Consider the following 20,535-nt stretch of genomic DNA (forward strand, 5'->3'; position numbering starts at 1 on the left):
AGACATAATGAATTGATATTTTGTGGTTGTTTTTAGCTGGCATAAATTAGTTTTTATGTTTTAATGGCTTAAATTTGTATTTTAAAATTATATCAAAATGCTAAAAATTGTCATAAAATATCATTTTATTATGTTAGGGACTAAAACAAACAATTTATTAAAATTTAGAGATTAAAAAAATATTTTTAAATTCAAGTACTAAAAAAAATACTCATCCCAAATTTAGGAATAAAAACAATAATTAAACCTTTTTATGAAGTTTGAAAAGTATTTGACACTTCATTAAAGAAATTCAAATCAATGTATGATAATATACTTTGTTAAATTTTGAAGACCAAACAAAAAAATCTTTGTTAAATTATATATAAATGTTAACTATGATATATTCCATGCCGATAAAAAAACAAATAATATATTCCATGGGATAAAAAGGTTCTTACAAGTAGCTTAAGAAGATAAGACCACCACCATTAGGAAAAAATGTTATATTTTGCCACCCAGAGCCACGATCCTTTTGACAGTTGCATTAATACCGTTTTGGTGCGATATCTCTCCCTCTCATAGCAATTTTTTGGTCCATCAAGTTTTCGTTTTTATTATTTAAAAATACAAGCGAAAGAAAATTATGCATGTCAAAAGCTCATTGTGGCGTGTGGTCCATTTAGATATCTATTTGGATTGTTTTCCTTAAACCAATTTCAAGTTGTTCCAGTCTATTGCTTTTCTGCCTAAGAAAAGGGCCAGAAAATAGTTAGGTTAATGAAAAGGAGATCCTTTCTGTACTATGCATTAGGAGTACATGATAGGCAGATTTTAATTTTTTTTTCTCCAAGAAAAAGAAAAAATCAACCTCAAATTGTCACCACCAAATCTCTTTTGAAACTCAATCGAAGATCACGACAACAGCATATTCTAACTTTCATTATAAGATATTCAAAATGGCTTAAATACAATTTATTGACAAGTGGTTATTCGTTTTCATTCAATTAATTAATTAACCGCGTAAAGAATCATGAGTTCATGAACCCCAGTGCTTTTGTTTTTGTTTTTGTTTTTTTTTTTTTCTTTCTGGAAGGAAGGACCCATCGTGCTTGTAACTTATTTTACCACATAAACACAATATAGTTACTTAACTTTTGTGCAATAAGCTGTATAGTTAGTTATTTATAAAAGTTTTATTTGACAGATATTTATAATAGCTAGTAAACATTTATTTTACAAAAAAGTTAATAAAATTTATTACACCAAATATACAAAGTTTTACTGAAAATAATCCAAATTCATTTTAAATTTTGTATTGGACAGTTTGTTTGTTTGAAGAAAATTTTCTTGCAGCAAAATATTTTGTGCTGCAATCAATGTGGGTTTCCACCGCAATATATTTGCTCTAAACAAACACACCATTAATTAGTGAGCCATTAGCCTTAGATCATGTTATGTAAGCAAAATACCAATTATTAATTAGGAGAGAATCTGAAACTTATACAAGTACCAAAAGTTTCATACTTAAAGAAATTTATTCGGCTCGCGATCGACCTTTTAAAGTAGGAAGTAAAATGAAAATATTATAACACTTTTAATAAAAAAACAAAGTAGAAAATAAAAATAAAAAGTATTTTCTCAAATTAATCAGGCTTTACATATTTGTAATATTGTTTTTCAATTAAAATTAGAATTTCACTTTAGTAACATGTGAATGAAAGTGATCAAGATTAAAATCTAAAGGAAATTATTGAAATTGAACATCAAATTTAATTTGAGGACATAAGAAAATAAATATAGTTACCAGTGGTTGGTACTTGGTATAGTTGAAACAAGATAATCCACGATGTCTAGGTCTACCGAAGATCAAAAGAGTTGCACTTTATAGAGAATTACAATCTGAATTTAATGTCTAAAGTCCAAGCATAATCAAACGGCACAACGTCATAGACAAATACTAAAATAACCGTGGAAAAAAGTTTAGGAAAAACGTATATTTTCATAAACCGGAAAAGAAAAAAAGAAAAAAACTAGCAGAACAAGAGAAGTACAGTATTTTGTTACGTAATTGAAAATAGAAACAAAAACAGATTTGGTGTATAATAATGAAGTGTGGTTTCCACCAAAATGATGGCCAATGGGTTTTATTTCAGGAGAATAAATTACAGTAGTCTAAGCTGACTCTGTAGACTAGAGGACCATACTCTAATAGATAGATAGACAAGAGAGAGAAGAGAACACCACGACCACGTACTGGGAATTTGGTAACGTCAATTCAGCTGTTTCCGGTGGGAAAACAATTACCAACAACGCCCATAACAGAGGCAAAGGGTTTTGGAGATTCCAACAAAAGGGGCAAAGAAAAACTGGCCCTGTTTGTATTCTGTAACAGGCTAACAGCCGCTAGCTAAAGAGATAAATTCCGTGGCAGTTGAGTTAGAAGCGAAAAGAAGGAAACTACTCACTGTCTGGGTTCCGCTTTCTCTCTCCTTACCTGCCGTGGGGTACTAATCTAATCAGTAATCACTCTACCACCTGCTTTCAGCTTTTGCCTCTCTGTCTTCCTCAATGGCAGGTCAATGGCTCTTGCTTCTTTGCTTACTTTAAAACTTGAACAAATAAACCCGTGTGGTTGCGTTTTTTTTTTTTTTTTTAATGTTTAAAGCAGTTTTTAAGGAAGTTGGGTTTGCGCCGTTTTGTTTCAATTGTTGTTGTGTTGTGTTTTCCTTACTGGGGGAAGTGTATGGAAAAGATAAGTTGTTTACTTTCTAAGAGCATTGACTTTCATTTACTTTAATTGTTTTGATTTGTGTTTGTTTGGTCAGGTGTGGGAGATGGCGATTTGTACTCGCAACTATGGAAGCTATGCGCGGGACCTTTGGTGGATGTTCCTCGCCAAGGGGAGAGAGTTTTCTACTTCCCGCAGGGTCACATGGAACAAGTCTGTTTTTTGGGGTCCTTTCTGGTTTTTTGTTTGCTTTGAAATTTACCGACAGTTTTGGTCTTGTGTTTTTTGGCAGTTGCAAGCTTCGACTAATCAGGGACTGAACCAGGAAATTCCTCATTTCAATCTCCCACCCAAGATTCTCTGCCGTGTTGTGCACATTCAGTTGTTGGTACTGTGCTACATTTGATTCCTTTTGTTGCTTGTTCATTATCGTGGTGGTTATGTACTTATCATGAAGTTTTGTGTTAATTTGTAGGCGGAACAAGAAACCGATGAAGTTTATGCTCGTGTCACTTTGCTTCCAGAATCCAATGTGAGATTATATGTGTTTCCCACCCTTTTAGTTACTCGGAGAGAATGGGATTAAATTTATGAACCCATTTTCCTCGTTATGTATTGGTCTATCTAGAATGTGTTTGTTTTGTATTCTAGAATGCGACTATGAAATACGTAATACTAAAGGAAAATAGTATTTCAGGTTGAAAGTTGAGAGTGTTTTTTCTAAGGAGTTATCTTTGTGGTTTTATTCAGCAAGAAGAACCAACGAGTCCAGACCCAAGTCCACCCGAGACCCAGAAACAAGTTTTTCACACTTTTAGTAAGATATTAACTGCTTCTGATACTAGCACACATGGAGGATTTTCAGTTCTGCGGAGGCACGCTACCGAGTGTCTGCCTCAATTGGTATTTACCTCTCAATTGGCTATATATATTAAATGAAAACCCATCTTTCCTCATTCATTTTCATTCTTGCTACTTTTGTATACATTGTAGGACATGACCCAAACTACTCCCACTCAGGAATTGGTAGCGGAGGATCTTCATGGGTTTGAGTGGAAGTTTAAGCATATATTCAGAGGTGATTTTGCTTTAATATTCCAAGTCTTCTTTTGGGATTTATGCTATATTTGCAATTTCAAATTCTGAAGAGAGTAAATATCATAACTGGTATGAAATAAAATGAGGAATGCTAGGGAACATAAATTTTACACCTACTATTTTGCTAGTTGCCAATCTGCTTCTCCCTTTATGCAAATATGATCAGGTCAACCAAGGAGGCACTTGCTTACAACTGGCTGGAGTACATTTGTCACATCCAAAAAACTGGTTGCGGGAGATGCTTTTGTGTTTTTAAGGTGTTTGTTTTAACTTAGGTGTCTTTTATTCTGGTTCATGTGCACTTTGGTCTTGACATGGTTGTTGTAGGGGAGAGAATGGTGAACTGAGAGTTGGTGTCAGGCGTGTAGCCCGGCAACAGAGTCCCATGCCTTCATCTGTGATATCAAGCCAGAGTATGCATCTTGGAGTGCTTGCCACTGCCTCTCATGCATTTTTGACAAGTACCATGTTTGTGGTTTATTACAAACCTAGGTTGGTAAACATCTTGAAACTTGTTTTTAGGTGCCATAAGCTTATAATTAAAATGTAACAGAATGTGTAACCCTTGGTCAGCATGCCTTTCCATACATTCAGGACTAGCCAGTTTATTATTGGTGTAAACAAATATCTGGAGGCAGAAAACAATAAGTTTTCAGTTGGCATGCGTTTTAAGATGAGATTTGAGGTGGAGGACTCACCTGAGAGAAGGTATTTCCACTGTAGTAAACAATTAGCAATAGTCACTGAGTGTCATCTTGCGTTCTAGTTGGTCTTCTGTAGTCACATTGCTTTAATTTTTTGGTCAGGTTTTCTGGTACTATTGTCGGGGTTGGGGATGTATCTCCAGGATGGTGGAACTCTCAGTGGCGTTCATTGAAGGTTGAACTTGGACTTTATTTTTTTTCTATCTAAATTCTTGTTCTGTTTGGATTTAACATTCATAATCTTTTGCCACTTAGGTTCAATGGGATGAACCGGCAATAATTCCAAGGCCAGAGAGGGTTTCTTCGTGGGAGATAGAGCCTTTTGCTGCTTCCACTGCTTTGAATGTCACTCAACAACTGGTGAAGAGCAAAAGGTCCAGGACTGAGGTTTCATCTTCTGGTAGGTGATATTTTTTCAAAGTTTTCTTAATTAGGCCCTTTTTTGGTAAACTTATTGTTGGAGAAAAAAATTAGGTAAAATAAATTAAGTTTCTCTCATAAGTTTAAAATCAGCTTTTGAAGAAGTTAAATAAGAAAGTTGATGTGCATAAGTTGATTTTAACTTAAGAAAGAGAAACTGCATTTATTCTATCTTTTTATTTTCTCTCTTATGAATAAACACTTCTTAAGAAGTTTATTCAAACAAGTCTTTAGTTGTTGTTTATGGATTAAATGAACATTGACTTAAATTATGTGATGGTTGGATGTAGAAATTGCTCCTAATTCCCCTGCTCTAGCATTCTGGTATCGTGGACCACAAGACCCTACAGCATTAGGTAGCAGTACAGAGGTCCAAAGCAATGAAAATCCAGTTGTATGGTCTACTCGACAGAAAGAAATTAATGGCAATCCTATGAACAGCAGCTCCAAAGTCCGCGTGGAAGGAATGCGGCCTTCTTCCCCACATTCAAAACCAAACCTTTTTATGGACCCCAAAAATTGCAAAGCTGTCCCAGCACAATCAACTGTTTCATCTAGGCCGAAAGATGATTTGGCACATGATCCCATGGAATGTGCTAAAAGGAGTAGTCAGAATCCCATGAATTGTTGGATATTTGGAGTAAATTTGACTAACAATATTACTAACAATGTTACCCTTCCGGATAAAGAACAATTGGGATGTCCCGCTATTATTCCCAGTGGTCCCAAAGATTCTATTCCTGTTGCTGCATGTGAAACTGAGGCTGGTCAGAATCCCTATTATTCACTGTCCAATAAGGAGCACAAGCAAAATATTTCTGATGGATCACCCAGTGCCAGTCAGAGACACACCAGGACTCGGACCAAGGTACCTACCTAGTGTAATGTCATAAAGATTCCTTCCTTTTCATATTTTCTTACAAAGTAAAAAAATAAACAAAAAAGTAGGTGAATGGTAGGGTAGGAATATTGAATGTAACAATTCTTTTTTGAATTTTTAGTTTATAGTTCAATTCCTTTTGCATATTTTTTATCATATGCTGAAGGATGATTGGCTCATTGGCCCTTGTTGTTTGAGAAGGTGCAAATGCAAGGTATTGCTGTTGGTCGTGCAGTTGACCTTACCGTGTTAAAAGATTATGATGATCTCATAGATGAGCTTGAGAAAATGTTTGATATTAAGGGAGAGCTTCAAATGCAAACTAAGTGGGCTATTACTTTTACTGATGATGGAAATGACATGATGCTCGTTGGTGATGATCCATGGCCGTGAGTAATTTTGGCGATGTTAGCTGCACTTTCGAATTGCTTGTCTCATAAAAAAATAGAGTTTAATTGTATTCTTCTTTCTCCTCATGATTGCAGGGAGTTTTGTACCGTGGTGAAGAGGATTTTCATTTGTTCAAGGGAAGATGTGAAGAAGATGAAAAGCAAGCATTCTTCTTCTTCATCAGTGGGTGAAGAAACTTTGTTGAGCCAAGATTGACAGAATAGGGAGGAGACTCAGCAAATCTCTTGTGATTTGACAGCTTAACCTTTCTAGTTTTTTGGTTTGGGAGGGAGGGGGGAAGTGTTGGGGGTTTAGGGTGCTTGATGATTTGGTTTGCTTAATTTTATGCGACTTTAAAATTGTAGAGTAGTGAACGTGTGTAAGTGGACTAATAATATTATAAAACTACAGGAACTTCAGTTGGATTTTAGGTACTTTATATTTGAGAATACCTTTTTTTAGGTGGTACCATCTGCACAAACAAGTATGCTTTTTCTTTTTTTCCCCTCGAGTTGTTTGCTTTTGACTGTTAGGCATGTTCTTCTTGAACGAATGTTCTTGTTGGGAAATGATATTACCAACGACAATGGCACAAATTGGTACCAAAATTAAGTTGTCTAATGTTAAAATCACCACTTGATGTTTTCTGGTAAACAAGTTAAGATAAATAGTTATGTTTGTTCCTAAATGGGTAGTGTGATTTGTTTTTGAAAGATGAAAATTTTAATTTTAAATTTTGAAAGTGAAAAAAATGTAACAAGTTTATCTATTTGTTAATTTTTGTCTGTTACCCTTAATGAAAGAACTTACTTGACACATTTATGGATATCAGCACATTGCACATTCATGGACAAAAATGATTATTTACTTAAAATATAATTTAATCTTCATTTTACACTAAATACTTAAAAAATAAAAAAATAAATATAATAATAAGCATAATATTTATTAATAAGAATAATTTGTCTATTGTTTTAAAATTTATAATGTTACAATATTTTACTTAAAATATGATACTCAAATAAAAATATACGGTCATTAAATTAATTCTTATTAAAAAATGAGACTCAATTTGATTTTGTTACTATCTAATATCATCGCAATAAAAATTTCAAAACAACATATTTTTTTTGTCTTTTAATGATACCCAGCTTGAAGTTTGATGATTTAATTTGAATCTAAAAATGCACTTAACATATTTTTTGTCTTTTAATTTAAATTTATTTTATTTTAATTTTGTAAATTTTTTAGAAAATTAAAAAAATTTAGTTTTATTGTGAATATTTTTCTTAATTTTTTTATACATTGAATTGAATTGATTAAAATGTTATAAATTTTTATATTCAAAATTCATTAGTTAAATTTTATTTAAAATAAAAAATTGGTCTTTTTGTCAAACTTTTATCTAGAATTTTATAATATTTAAAAACTCCATTATATTTATGCTAAAGTTTTCCTTTCGAAACTTTAGTTTATTTCAAATGTGAACTTTATTGTAAATTCTCAAATATTTATATAAAAAATAGTACAAAAATAAATATAAAAATTACTATAAAAATAAATTTATCTAAATTAAAGTATTTGAAACCTTAATTAATTAGTTTTGAAAATACTTAAAAAAAATTATACCGTACAAATTAAAGTAATTAAAAATGTAATTACTATTTTAATTCTAAACAACGGTCGGTCCCAAGAGGGATGAATAGAAGCTTGAAAATGAATTTCGTTTCTCATCTCATTTTTCGTTTTGCTTTTGGCAGAAAATCAATGTTTCATAATCTTTCGAATTAGGTCACATATTAAAAAAAAGTGTTTCTATTCAGCAAAAAAAGTGTTTTTCATATAAAATAATTAATATTATTATTTAGTGATTTAAAAAAAAAGTAAAAACCAATTTATTTTTTTAATAATTGTAAAGATCATTTAAAAAAAACATAAAAATTATTCAAAATAGTTTCTAATTTTAATCGGATTGTTTCAGCTTTTAATTATTTTTTGATCTGTCAGAAATAAACTTCTAATTATTTTACAAGGCTGAAACAAATACATGAAAATTAAGAACATGAACTATTTTCTTAAAAATAAGTTACTCTTATACTAAAGAAGATGTAACAAAGGCCACCTAGTTAATATACATTTTTACTAGCTCTCTTAAGAAAAGATATCCAAACACATTATAGATACTGTATTTGACCCTAACGAAAAGAGGGGGTAACATACCATACTCGATCATGACCAGTACTTTTTTCGCAAAGTCCATATCATTATTCTATTTAACGTTCGCTGTTTGAAAAAAAAAATTGTTCTATTTAACGTTATTATCCTATGTTGTTTGACAAAACTTAGATATTAAGATTCTATTCAATAAAATTAACATTTTATCTCAATAATTTCCGTCTTGTGCTGATTTTAATTAAAGTACACAAGTAACAACACTCGTAATAATTTTCTTTTCAATATATTATAAGTGTCAAAAGTCTACTAGAGAGAGAGAGAGAGAGAGAGAGAATGGGTTTAGAAGCAGAGAGAGAGGAGCAGAGGAGCATAGCAAGGCTACCATTGTTCTCCATCCAGTCCCCAGAGAGATCAGGAATGGCCACTCCTCCACTTCACACCTTAGCATCAGTCCCATTTAGGTGGGAACAAGTGCCCGGAAAACCAAGGCCATGCAGTGCCCTTGTGTCCTTCTCCAACCCCAAGTGCTTGGAACTCCCTCCCAGGTTGTTCACACCTTCTCCCGCCACTGTCTTTAAGGTTTCCAGCAACAGATTTCGGTCTCCATCTTTCAGAATGAGCGCCAATTGCTATGGTTCGGATACAAAGGTGCTTGGTGCCATGGTTCTCACCAAAGCCAATGACTACGCCTGGTTTGGTTCTTGGAGAAAAAAAGCCTTCAAACTCAATAAAAGAGAGGTCACTGGTGCCAGCCATGTCTTTCCTTCTTCCACTGACACCGACATCCCAAACATGAAACAACGCTCTGCCAATTCTCGCATCTGGGTAACATTTAACTCTTCCTTTATCCAATGCCGTATTCTAAGTAGGACTTTATTTTTAAAGCATATATACAAGGTTGAGGGATAGAAATCTAAAAACTGAAGGATTCTGCGTCACAAAAGTTGTGTGACTTGTGTCTTAAGATTATTTTGTATCAGATCTGTCATTACAATTGAAGGGTTAATTCCTAATTTTGCACTGTCTTAATTTTATTTTATTTGCAGACAAGTATTTGTGAAGGTTTGAAGCAGGTGGTTCCATGGAAGAGTAAAATACCGGAGAAAAAAAATGGGAGTGGCCTTAAGCTCTAATTATATTTTTCTGGACAAAAATGAATTATCCAGGAAGCTATCCACTGAATCTGTACCATATTATTACTTTATGAGATGACAATGACATCCTAATTATAGACACAAAACCTGTTTCTTTTCTTGTGCTGCTAATACTATGCTACACAACTGTAAAACTGTGTTATCGTAAAAGTTGTACACTTATTTAATTCATGCTCGCTCTCTTAATTGAAGTGAAGTTGGTATCTCAGTGTGTTTAGCCATTGTTTGTTACCGTCACACTCAGTCCCCTGTCGGTGTCACCGTCTTGTGCCCCGGGAATATGATATGGATACAATATCAACGATAACTTAATGGATTGTCGGTACAATATCAACGATACCTTTATGCTATCAAGTGAGGTCATTAGGCTTAATTAACTATTATTTTTTTACGCATATTGTTCAATTATAAAGTTTCGTTTAATAATTATCTTTTATGCCTTGGTTTTTCTCTATCTTGTATTTTGACATTTTTTTACCACACATTTATTTCAACTAATTTATCTTTTTTCTTTTACTTCTTTCTCCCTGCATAATTATTTATCAATAGTATATATTTCATTGTTAACTAGTGTGTGCAAAGTGCAAACTATCACAAACATAAACACTTATTTACGTCAATAAATATCCAAATACGCCAATAAATTTAAATACAAAATATAAGTGCTATTGTTCATCAGACTCCAAGTCTGCTCTACAGCTAATAAGTGAAAGTGTTCGGGATACTCATCCTTATGCGGCGTTGATTACAGATATTATTATTAGATCTATGATTCAATCAGTTTAGAACTTGAAGTTTGCTCGTACTCTGCGAGAAGGCAACAAAAGTGGTGACTGGCTTGCAAAGTTCGGTGCCAACTTCATAGAGCTCCTGCACACTTGGTCGTCATGCCCAGCGGCTCTAGGACATAGTTTTAGCTGATGCTTTGGGAACTGTTTTCCCAAGGGGTGGTTAATCTGTTATCTGTTGCTTTTCTGTCTTGTTCTCCTTAATCAAAATACATAAAAGTGCTATTATTCAAAATCACCTTTTCAAAATACATAAAAGTGCTAATAAAGTCACACCCAGATCTTTAAATTTAGTTCACGTTTGATTTTAATTTAATTAACATTTTTCATGAAATTCAAATGAATTTTAATTATTAGTTATTTAAATAAAAATTACATAATTAAGAAACGCAAGGACCTGGGCTGTGCCAGATAAAATATCAGCTAATTTACATATCACTTGAATATTTTCACTTGTTTAGGCCTTTAGGGTGCTAGTCCCTCGTTAAGTTTTCAGTGTTCAAGAGGGATGCCTAAACCTCATGAAATGCTAAAAGTGTTTTTAATATTTAATTTAAATGCCGACTAACTCAAATACTAAACAACATTCATGTGTTAACGTATTCAAAGATACTTCACATTGATCCATCGAAACAATTTCAGAAATCGTATCTGCTAGTACAGGCCGAATAAATCAAGCGGCAGAAAAACTGATATTTCAACCCAACTCAGCCGAAATTAATATGAAATGAAACCACTGAATGATTCCGGAACAGATAGAGATCGTCAGACAGGGAAGTTAAATCCAATATTCAGTACTCTTATTTCTCTCACATTTGAGACTTAAAATAAGTTCAAACAAGAAACTTAGCAAATTTGCCCTTGCATCTGTCAAGTAAATCACCTTTACTTTTTACCAGTCATTCCTGCAACCACCTGCAATGAGAAAGACAACAATATCAGGAAACCATAAATGTGGTGGTGGGAGGCAGAAAACACATTAGAGCATCTCCAATGTGCAACTACGGTGGAATTGCTTAATTCATTTTTTGGTTGGCCTTGCCCGATAATGTCACATGGGATTGTAGAATTTCAACAAGTTTTCTTTCTATGGGTGCAATCCTTAAGAATTGTTCAGAATGGTTGCTTAAACAAGAAGCATTTCTTATACGAGAATTCTCACATCAGTAGCTTCAATGGTAATACTGCATAAGAACTGGTTTTAAGTTTAAGAACCCCATATGCAAATCCCATACGAGGTGCTCTAAAAACCCTTCAAAACGAGCAATTCTTGCTACTAATGGAAGGCTAACATCTATTGAGGAGAGCAATTAAAAAGGCAGGAAGGTTTGTCACATGTCACATGAGTGGATGAAAACAAAGTGAGGGATGGTTTTCAAAACCCAGCTGCATACAGTCTGATGCTGAAACTCGTTTGTTTCAAAACAACCTTTCATTAAGGCTCTAATTATATGTTTTTTCAAAAAAGAAGGGGACAGAGTACTCTCTCTAGTCTCTACTAACATTGGAAACGATGGAAGATTATTATGGAGTCTGAACCTATAGATTTGAGGACATAGCCACACAAAAAGAATTTTAGTATGAAAATACTATTACCAGAAGTAAAACAAAATATTATATATATTTATTACAGAGTTAGAATCAAAAGAAACACTCACGTCACTTAAAGCAGGCTGGGGAGGTTGCTTGGTTGCCTGATATGAATCCAACATGGGCCTCACAAAAGCTGGAAGAAAAAGACCTGAGGAGGATTACACAGCATAATAAGTGAATAGCCTGTCAGTAGAAAAAGACTATATCCATCCATAGAGAAATACATTCAATTTTAAACTAAATCTAAATTGAGTAGGCTCGTGACACAGCATACACTGGTTATAGAGAACATTAATTAATCAAAAGCAAATTTAAAACCAGAAGCAAACCTCTTACTAGCATTCTGCTCTTCCTAACACCTAAAGAGGGAAACTACAAGAAAGGAACCAGGATCCCAGAAAACAGAATTCTATGGTTTTACTTTTAGCCTTAATATTACAAAAGGATATTTAAAGAACAATTTCAATTCAGTTGGATTGGTCATGTAGTCTTATCAGGTAAAAGCATAGTAGGTTCAGGCAGTTAGGTGCTCAAAATTCAGGTTAGAGCAAGAAAGATTGTTTTCCTGATTGTGTTCCAAATGATGCATGCCAGGCTTCAGATAGTCTTACCAAATAAAAGCTCAAGCAAATTTCAGGCTATAACAAGAAGAATTATTTTCATGATTGTGATCAAAATGGTATAACCATGTGGCTGGATTAAAGGATAATTAAGATCCACATACACAAATTCTACAAGTGCAAGGCAAATGTAGCAGAATTCACAAGCTAACATCACACACACACACACACACTAGAATCCCACTCAAAAAAACAAGTAAAGATATAGATAAAAATAACAGATTTCATGAGCTGAGGACATAATTAGCTAGGTGTAAGTGACACTCATTTAGTTAACGATGGACATGCTGAACGTGCAGGGTATCTGAGAAAATCGAATCTACAATATAATCTGCTGCTTTGAAATAATAAAATTACAAATTTCTATCATTTCCGAAGATTGAGTGCAGCTTTCCATCAATCTCACAAGAATGAATCGCAATAACTAATTGCAGATGGAAAGCTAAAACAATTAACACCATCACATCAAATCATTAGCAAAAGGGAGAGGGTTAAGATTAGGGTTTTGAGAATACCGAAGCCAGCGATGAGACAGGAAGCGGCAACAACTGGCTCTTGAACGACGAACATCTTCAACCTCTCCATCACTGCCATTTTCGATTTGGGTTTTCCTTCCTCGCTTCCAATTTCGATTATGAAAATGTCTCAAGTCTTCGTACCTTCTCTTTTTCTTTTTTATTATTTTTCCATCTCAATGGCCCTACAACTTCGGCCCATCTATCCCGCTGAATGCTTCCTTCGGTTTGGGAGTGGGCTAGTGGGCTACTAATGCTTGCCACACAAAAAGCCCACAATGCTGACCCAAACTGTCAAATTGAGCCCACCTTCTTTAGTTGTATATACGTCCGCTGTACGATTTGGAGGACAACGGAAATATTGTATTGGGCAGTAGACCAGGAGAAAATTGTTTTCCATTTTTTTTTTTTAAAGTTTTAGCTCTCCCTGTGACGTGTAAGACGCCTTTAATTATAATTTTTGGATAAACTAAATATAATTAGGAAATATTAAGTAAATTTTATAAGGCTTATGAATCCAAAAGATAAAGACTTAAGCATATTTTTAATCCTTTCAAATAACATTGTACCAGATTTTGATTCCCAGATTATCTGAGCCAATTAAATTAATCTATTTTTAAATTTATGTATGTTTAGTCTTGTTAGTCCCGTTCTACACTTAAAATCCTCAAACTATTATTTTCTATTCAAATATTTGAGTTTTTACAATGGATTTGTGATAAGAAATAACTTTAGAACTTCAATAATCATAAAATTAGTGAAAATTTCATCAAGTTTGTTTTTTTATAATATGTAAAGACTAGAAAGTTTATATATATATATATATATATATATATATATATATATATATATTGGATGAAATTTGATGTTTTGCTCAGTAAATTTTGAATAGAGAATTCCTTCACATCATTTATTCGAATTAATTTATAAAAAATGAGTAGAAAATAAATATTTGAGTTACAAATAGAAGATAATTGCTTTCCAAAGTTTCCTTTGGATATTTATAACAATTCTATACTGATTATTTCACACGCTTGGTGATAAATTATAAATATTTGAAACTCAAGAAAAAAATATAATTTAATTAATAATTAAAGAGTAAGACAAGTGTGATAGAAATATTTATAGTCATAATTATTTGTTAATATAAAATAGTAAAATTGTTGAGGCCGCCCATTATTGACTAGACTTGGTCAGAATATGTTGGTTTAATACAGGTGCGATCCATATAAACAAGAATATACGCATAAAACAAAATTATGACATAAAAACTCAAACATTGGATACAGACAGCAAACACAACGGCTACAATAGTTCCATCACAGCCACAGGTCATGTCCTTCAAGATGTTGCCCTTTCTCCTCAACAAAGAGTCATCCCCAACATTTTTATTAGAGTAGTTGGTCGCTGAACTAAAGTGTTTGGCAGTTTGTAGCCTGGAATCTACTTCAAGGGGGTATTTAAAGAAAAAATAGCTTGGAAACTACACAAAGATTATGTACATCATCTCATTAACAAAACAGATTCAATACAAAAGCCAACTTAGTATTTACAATATAAGAAGTACTAACAAATCTACAAAATTACATAGATATCCGATAAAATAATTGGGGCCACTTTCCCTTTTGAATCAATTCCCTTTGTTTATCAATCTTTATGACAAGCAGGACTGATCCAAATCTTACAGAACTATGAACGGGGCAACATCCAACCCACTGTCCATCCCAAAAGCAAGCCAGCTCCAACTAGACTCAATCCTAAAGCAAACGCAACAGCATATGTTGTAATATCACATTTTGAATTGGCTTTCATTTCTCCTTGTTTGGCATTGCATATTTTCTGCTTCCTCTTCCGTGAGCTTCTACCTTCATATGACATCCATGGAAGAGCCACTGGAAAGAGAGTAGAGATTGGCTGATCCTTGCTCTTAATCTGAATGCAAAGAGTTTCCAGCTGCAGCAATTGTAACCATTGCTTATAGGCAAAAAGTTGTGAAGCCTGTTTAAAAATGAGAGTAACAATGTGCTCTTTCTCTGCGTAGGCTTTTTTTGCTGCTTCCTCTGCTTCCCTTGCACGTGTTTGAGAGTGACACAATGCTTCCATTAGTTGAGCTTTACTGGGGTCTCCATCGAAAGTTTGTTGACTCTTTTTGAGATCCTCATGCTTGGGGGTTTGACTGTAACAATGTTGCAAGCCCAAACAAATATTAAGCAAATCAAAAGCACAAAGTCTACATGAGTTCTACTTGAGAAAAAGAAAAATACTAGCATGCAGGAGACTCAGAAAAAAGCTATGAGAAGTTGAACCCTGTACAGAATAACAGTGAATATATTTGTCAACTTGTTTTGGCTAAAGATTTTGAGAGTAAACTTTAGCCACTTATAGCAATCATCTGACATTAATAGCAAAATACCTTGAACATTTGTCAGAAGCAAAATATAGAAGTCCTTCATTGGCAGAATGACCCTGATTCTTATGCATCAATCTTGAATCTAAACTTCCTGGTGTATGAGCTGTCAAATTGGAAAAGCTTCTGGATTTGGCTTCCCAGTCATAAGATGCCGTCTTTATTTTGTCATTATTAACATGAGCACATGGGTGCCCTCTAAGATGCTTCTTCTGTGGTGGGGGAAGATCACAATTTTCAATATGATTGAGAGATTTCTGCGAAACAAATGAAGCTAATTCATCTCTATCTGTAGTCCGCCACCATGGCAAAGCCTTATCACTTTCAATCCAAGAATAATCGGATTCCAAGGAAAAGTCATTTGCTTTCTTGGAGGATCCAGAGCAGCCAACACAATCAATGTCCATTGTCTCATGTTTTTCCATCACATCCATTAATTCCTGAAATTCTTCAGAATTCTTACTTAAATCACTAGCTAACAAAGTTTCTACCTCATCCTCTAATGTATTTAACTGTTCATATGTTAAACCCTTTTGATACCCATAATTAGGTTGCAAATGCAACCACCACCTAGAGTCTGGTGATAGATTAGAAATTGACGATTTCCTGTTAAAATGGGTAACATTAACTGTAGTATGATCAGATTCATCTGCTGTACTGGCAGGTCCAGCATCAACTGATTTTGATGTTGCACATGAAGATTGGCAACAAGCCAACTTGGGAGCTCTTTTTGCATCTTCTTGGACAAAGCAACGATTAGCAGTTCTCTGCCACAGAGCCCTTGCTTCTGCTCCTGCCATTACTTATCTATTCTTGCTTCATACTTTCTAAGAAAAATAAAATTATTAGTAGTTTAAAAAGTCTGAACCTATTTAACATGATTTATGCATTATGCATGACAAAGTAGAAAACACAAAAGCACAAAAAAAATAGCCAGTAATTAGTTGACTACTAATGCACTTCTAACAGAAAATACAATATATGCAAAACATTGAGATGCAAAAGATTGGTACTACTACTCCCTATATACACTATAAGAAAGATATTAAATTTTAGTACAGAGCAGAAAAGAAGGAAGACATATCAGGGAAGATTAGAAGTAACGAATTCTGATTGTCAACAGAGACAGACCCAAGGAGGGGCATGCATGGGCTCGGAACCCCACCATGTCAATTTCTTTTAAATAATTGTATATGCAAACTGTAATTTTTTGTATAAAAAATTATAATCTTATAATTATGTATGTTATAGTTTGTTTACTTTTGGTCCCTCCCTTAATTGGTTTCTGTATTTGGGCTTGATTGTCACTACTCACTAAGGCTATCCTTGTTTTGATAAGGGAAGATGGAAATGCATTATACATCTTGTTGGAATAAACCTTCACCTTTCAAATACATTTCTATTTCCCACCTACTCAACCAAGCCCAGCCTAGAACAAATCTGCAATATAAAGGTGTTGTTTAAGCAGAGTAAACGGCAAGAACTCTATCAATCATTTCATCCAGGACAAAACTTTTTTTGCAAGAAAAAAAAATCTTATGAATTGACAATGTAAACATTCCCGGTACAAAAATATGGGGAGGGAGTCAACCAAAACTCAAATGATTATGCAACAATTGCCAGATATTATCGATAGAACATGCTTCAAGTGAAAATCATCAAACTTATGATGCATAAGACTATATGAATTGACAATGTAAACGTTCCCTGTACAAAAAGATGGGGAGGGGATGGTCGACCTCAATTTTCACAAAACCAGTTACAGATTTTGATATTTTGGGTTTTGTACATTCACTCAACAAATCATACACAAAGTTCAAAAGGGCAGTGAACAAATAAAACAGAAACTGAAAATCGGTGCCTCTCTGAGACTTCAAGTTAAAAGACTAATTAAGTTTAAACAGATCAAAATGGTCAAACCCATCCATATTCATAACAAGCATATAAATCAGTCAACACCCAAATGAAATCAGAAAGAATAACAGAAAATAAACACAAAGTCCGCAAATTCGAACCACCCAAAACATGACAATTACTCAAACAAGCGCAGGTACACATGTAATACAGCAGCAACCATATAGCGGGACTAATCACACAAAAGATGCAACCATGTGAAAAGATTGAGACCAAAACGGAGAGAAAAGAGAGAAGAGTTGAGTGAACGAACCAAGTGAGAAATTAGGAGATCACGGATCAAGGTGTGAATGAAGGGATGGAACCAACAGAAACAGGGAGTGAAGAAGGTGATGACGCTTGTTTTTTCGTTTTGGTTATCATTCTACTCTATGCTGTCGGTTTTCACACACACCCTTTTTCTCTGCTCCGGTATGGACACGACAATCCGTGTTTAGGGCCTAAACGACGCCGTTTTCGCCGTTTTCGCCGTTTTCGCCGTTATCTCTTCTTAGTTCTTACTTACGCAGTCTTTGTCAAATGGTTGGTCAGTACTAGGCGATGGTGGGGTCCACGGGAAATCAAGCTAAAGAGGATTTTGTGTACGCCCTTGGTATTAACACGTGGCAATGGGCGCAAAAATCAACGGCTGATCGCTCCTCCTCCTTGCCATCAAATGATAACTCTTATCTTTCTTGAAAGAGAGACCTTTTAATTTACTTTTTTTATTTTACATAGAAAATCCCTATCCTGTAGGTCATGCCAAACACCATTTCGGCCTGCCCTAAGAAATTAATTATCAAAGTTCTAAATGCTTAGTTTGTGGTCTCGTCATAAAATTTATTCATTGAACTACTGCTACTTTTTTATTCAACCCATTCCGTTACTTTTTGTGAGTTTGCTAATTATTATTTCTAGGATAATAATTTCAAATTTAATAAATAGAAAATATGATAAATACGAATTAAAAAGTATAGCAAATAAATTTAAAAAGTAACTAATCATAAATAGGCAATGGAATCCATGTAAAGTTTCCCGTTCTGAGAATGAGTTGGGAGGGTGAGGGGGAAAGATCAAAGATACACACATTCTAAGCTGGTGGGTGGATCCAATCCACAGACAGATCTAGGTTCTCGATCTCTCTGTGTAGCCTGCAATTCGCGCGGGACCCACTTGAATGATCCACTTCACCAGGTGTATCTACGTACTTTTCAATGTATCAACTGTACATGTAATTGAATTGTCTTAAATACCTTAAAATATTAATTAACATAATATTAGATAAACATCATTCTGAGTTTGATAATAATTTTTGGTAGTTTTATATTTAGTTTGACTGTTTGAGTATACCTCTCTTGTAGTAAAATATAGAAGAAAAAAATAGTGCAATAAAACCAATTTGAACATAAAAATTTATTTTTATAATAGGAATTTTCTCTTTTTTTCATATGGAATATATTTTAAAAATTATTCATCCTACATGTTTTTAACAAACTTTTATTTAGGCCCATACATAAGAAGTCAACAACACATCTAACTAAGGTTCTAAACCTTCATCACACAAAATGGAAGCATAATAAGTTGCAAGTGGAGCTAGAGTATCTCATTGCAACACCAAGACCATTCAGTAATATTAATCAACCACAACTATCATTCATCCATCGAAAGAAAAGTGCATGCAAAATTGAGGAATGACAATTCATGAAATAAAATCTAAAATAAACTTGCAATTATATGTGAGCAAAGAGACATAATGACATATTTTTGAAAAAATGATTTAACAATCAAATGATGTATTTTAATTAAAAAAATTCAATTATAACATATCCTCTATAATCATTGTAAAAAAATAGTAGTATTTGGTGTCATCTTTCTTCTTAACATTATTACTCTCAACTATTATAAATTACTACATCATTTTATTTTAATTTTCAAATTCAGACCCAAAGTACTTTTTTACACTAGTATCATATAATAATTATACAAGATTATAAAGTATGAAGATGAATAAGAGATAAAATTTAAGCTTGTTACCTCAAATGGAATGGAAATGAGAGAGTTTCTATATATCTAACGACTAAGATTTCATAATTAAAAAAAATGTGTAATGAAAAAATAATTTTATAACTACTAGATAAAGTACCTGTGCACAGCACACGTACGAAAGAGAAAAAATGAGAGCAAATAAAAAAGAAAAATTAACAGTGGATCCATATTAAATGAAATGTTGATACCTTTGTATTTATAAATAATGATTGGACAAATTTAATATAAGTATAGATAAGGCATGTGCTAAGATGCTTCGTTTAAAAACCAAGTGATTTCCTAAACTCACTCATTTCATAGGCCAAATAATTGTTATTCATTAATTAGAGACTTATGTTTTCGATCCTAATAAATATTTATCTTTTAAGTTTAGTTTTTAATAAATTTTTCTTTTAAATCAGGTTTTTAATATTTAAATTTTTTTAGTTTTAGGTCTCTGTCATTAGTTGAGATCCGTTAATTACCTACATGACCGTTAACCAGCCATGTAAGTATGCTGCGTGTGATGTCACACGTAATCTTTGTCTGACTAAGATTATATGTGGAATTTTTTTAATTAAAAACGATGTCATCTCAGAAGCTCCTTCTTCCTCTTTTTTGCAACCTCTCTTTCCTCCTCCTTCTTATTAATCGCAAAAGCAAAAGAAACCAAGGAGATCACCCTCTGTTAATCGCAAAAATAAAAGAAAATCCCCAACACAACCTCTCTCACCACAGGCACCTCCAGAGCCCAAAGGGGAAAATCCCTCCTTAGTATACAACACCTTATTGATAAGAGTCAAGCTTCTCACCAACTCAGCCCTCTCAGAAACAAAATCAACACCTAACGGAGACTTCAATGGAGTTGTCGGAGAAGCCGTGTTCAGGGAGGTCGAGGGAGGTGACGTGAAGGCCTTGGAGATGAAGGATTTGGAGAGGTGGCGATAGAAGTAAGAGCTAAGACCATGGCGGCGAAGGACTTGAAGGGGGGTTTCGTCGGGGTGTGTTTGGACCTTGATGGTGCGACCGTTGGAATAGTGGTGGCGGAGGGGGGAGGGAAGGGTGAGAAATTAGATTTTGGAGTCTTAGGGGGAGAGGGTGGAGGAGGTGAAGACAAATAAGTGAGTGAAGAGGGAGATGGAGACGGTGAAGTAGAACCAGAA

At 33.9% G+C, this 20,535-nt stretch overlaps 4 protein-coding genes across 5 annotated transcripts; 2 read left to right on the forward strand and 2 right to left on the reverse strand.

The window, feature by feature from the left end:
* The first annotated feature begins 2,012 nt into the window (after window positions 1-2,012).
* Window positions 2,013-6,707, forward strand: LOC114407814 (auxin response factor 18-like). The gene is made up of 14 exons (XM_028371069.1): window positions 2,013-2,557; window positions 2,808-2,923; window positions 3,003-3,098; window positions 3,186-3,242; window positions 3,461-3,613; window positions 3,704-3,788; window positions 3,975-4,065; window positions 4,136-4,300; window positions 4,382-4,516; window positions 4,615-4,687; window positions 4,768-4,912; window positions 5,223-5,800; window positions 6,014-6,201; window positions 6,298-6,707. Exons 1-14 carry the CDS (start codon window positions 2,551-2,553, stop codon window positions 6,416-6,418), a joined length of 2,010 nt encoding a protein of 669 aa, XP_028226870.1. The 5' UTR covers window positions 2,013-2,550; the 3' UTR covers window positions 6,419-6,707.
* A 1,959-nt stretch (window positions 6,708-8,666) lies between these two features.
* On the forward strand, window positions 8,667-9,739 carry LOC114407818 (uncharacterized protein At4g00950-like). Its single transcript, XM_028371077.1, has 2 exons — window positions 8,667-9,202; window positions 9,424-9,739. The coding sequence occupies exons 1-2, from the start codon at window positions 8,711-8,713 to the stop codon at window positions 9,508-9,510; spliced, it is 579 nt and encodes a 192-aa protein (XP_028226878.1). The 5' UTR covers window positions 8,667-8,710; the 3' UTR covers window positions 9,511-9,739.
* Window positions 9,740-10,905: 1,166 nt separating this feature from the next.
* Window positions 10,906-13,201, reverse strand: LOC114407819. The gene is made up of 3 exons (XM_028371078.1): window positions 13,048-13,201; window positions 11,978-12,060; window positions 10,906-11,234 (listed from the first exon to the last, which is right to left on the reverse strand). The coding sequence occupies exons 1-3, from the start codon at window positions 13,124-13,126 to the stop codon at window positions 11,205-11,207; spliced, it is 192 nt and encodes a 63-aa protein (XP_028226879.1). The 5' UTR covers window positions 13,127-13,201; the 3' UTR covers window positions 10,906-11,204.
* Window positions 13,202-14,528: 1,327 nt separating this feature from the next.
* On the reverse strand, window positions 14,529-17,831 carry LOC114407815. 2 transcript variants are annotated; one of them, XM_028371072.1, is made up of 3 exons: window positions 17,622-17,831; window positions 15,461-16,277; window positions 14,529-15,223 (listed from the first exon to the last, which is right to left on the reverse strand). In XM_028371072.1, exons 2-3 carry the CDS (start codon window positions 16,252-16,254, stop codon window positions 14,737-14,739), a joined length of 1,281 nt encoding a protein of 426 aa, XP_028226873.1. In that variant the 5' UTR covers window positions 16,255-16,277; window positions 17,622-17,831; the 3' UTR covers window positions 14,529-14,736. The 2 variants fall into 2 exon arrangements, with proteins under 2 accessions (XP_028226873.1, XP_028226871.1); XM_028371070.1 differs by having other exon boundaries at window positions 15,461-16,281.
* Between the last annotated feature and the right edge of the window lie 2,704 nt (window positions 17,832-20,535).

The sequence above is a fragment of the Glycine soja genome, chromosome 3 (genome assembly GCF_004193775.1).
Source record: "Glycine soja cultivar W05 chromosome 3, ASM419377v2, whole genome shotgun sequence".
NCBI classification, from domain to species: Eukaryota; Viridiplantae; Streptophyta; class Magnoliopsida; order Fabales; family Fabaceae; genus Glycine; species Glycine soja.

What these genes read in the sequence shown, in the direction of transcription:
- LOC114407814 (XM_028371069.1), top strand. An exon ending in CGCAGGGTCACATGGAACAA is followed by an intron (nt 2,924 to 3,002) that starts GTCTGTTTTTTG and finishes GTTTTTTGGCAG; the next exon opens with TTGCAAGCTTCGACTAATCA. An exon ending in CTCAGTGGCGTTCATTGAAG is followed by an intron (nt 4,688 to 4,767) that starts GTTGAACTTGGA and finishes TTTGCCACTTAG; the next exon opens with GTTCAATGGGATGAACCGGC.
- LOC114407818 (XM_028371077.1), top strand. Translation starts at nt 8,711, where the DNA reads ATGGGTTTAGAAGCAGAGAGAGAGGAGCAGAGGAGCATAGCAAGGCTA. An exon ending in CTGCCAATTCTCGCATCTGG is followed by an intron (nt 9,203 to 9,423) that starts GTAACATTTAAC and finishes TTTTATTTGCAG; the next exon opens with ACAAGTATTTGTGAAGGTTT.
- LOC114407819 (XM_028371078.1), bottom strand. Translation starts at nt 13,126, where the DNA reads ATGGCAGTGATGGAGAGGTTGAAGATGTTCGTCGTTCAAGAGCCAGTT. An exon ending in CTGTCTCATCGCTGGCTTCG is followed by an intron (nt 12,061 to 13,047) that starts GTATTCTCAAAA and finishes AATCCTCCTCAG; the next exon opens with GTCTTTTTCTTCCAGCTTTT. An exon ending in CCCAGCCTGCTTTAAGTGAC is followed by an intron (nt 11,235 to 11,977) that starts GTGAGTGTTTCT and finishes TTCTCATTGCAG; the next exon opens with GTGGTTGCAGGAATGACTGG.
- LOC114407815 (XM_028371072.1), bottom strand. Translation starts at nt 16,254, where the DNA reads ATGGCAGGAGCAGAAGCAAGGGCTCTGTGGCAGAGAACTGCTAATCGT. An exon ending in GCTTCTGACAAATGTTCAAG is followed by an intron (nt 15,224 to 15,460) that starts GTATTTTGCTAT and finishes ACATTGTTACAG; the next exon opens with TCAAACCCCCAAGCATGAGG.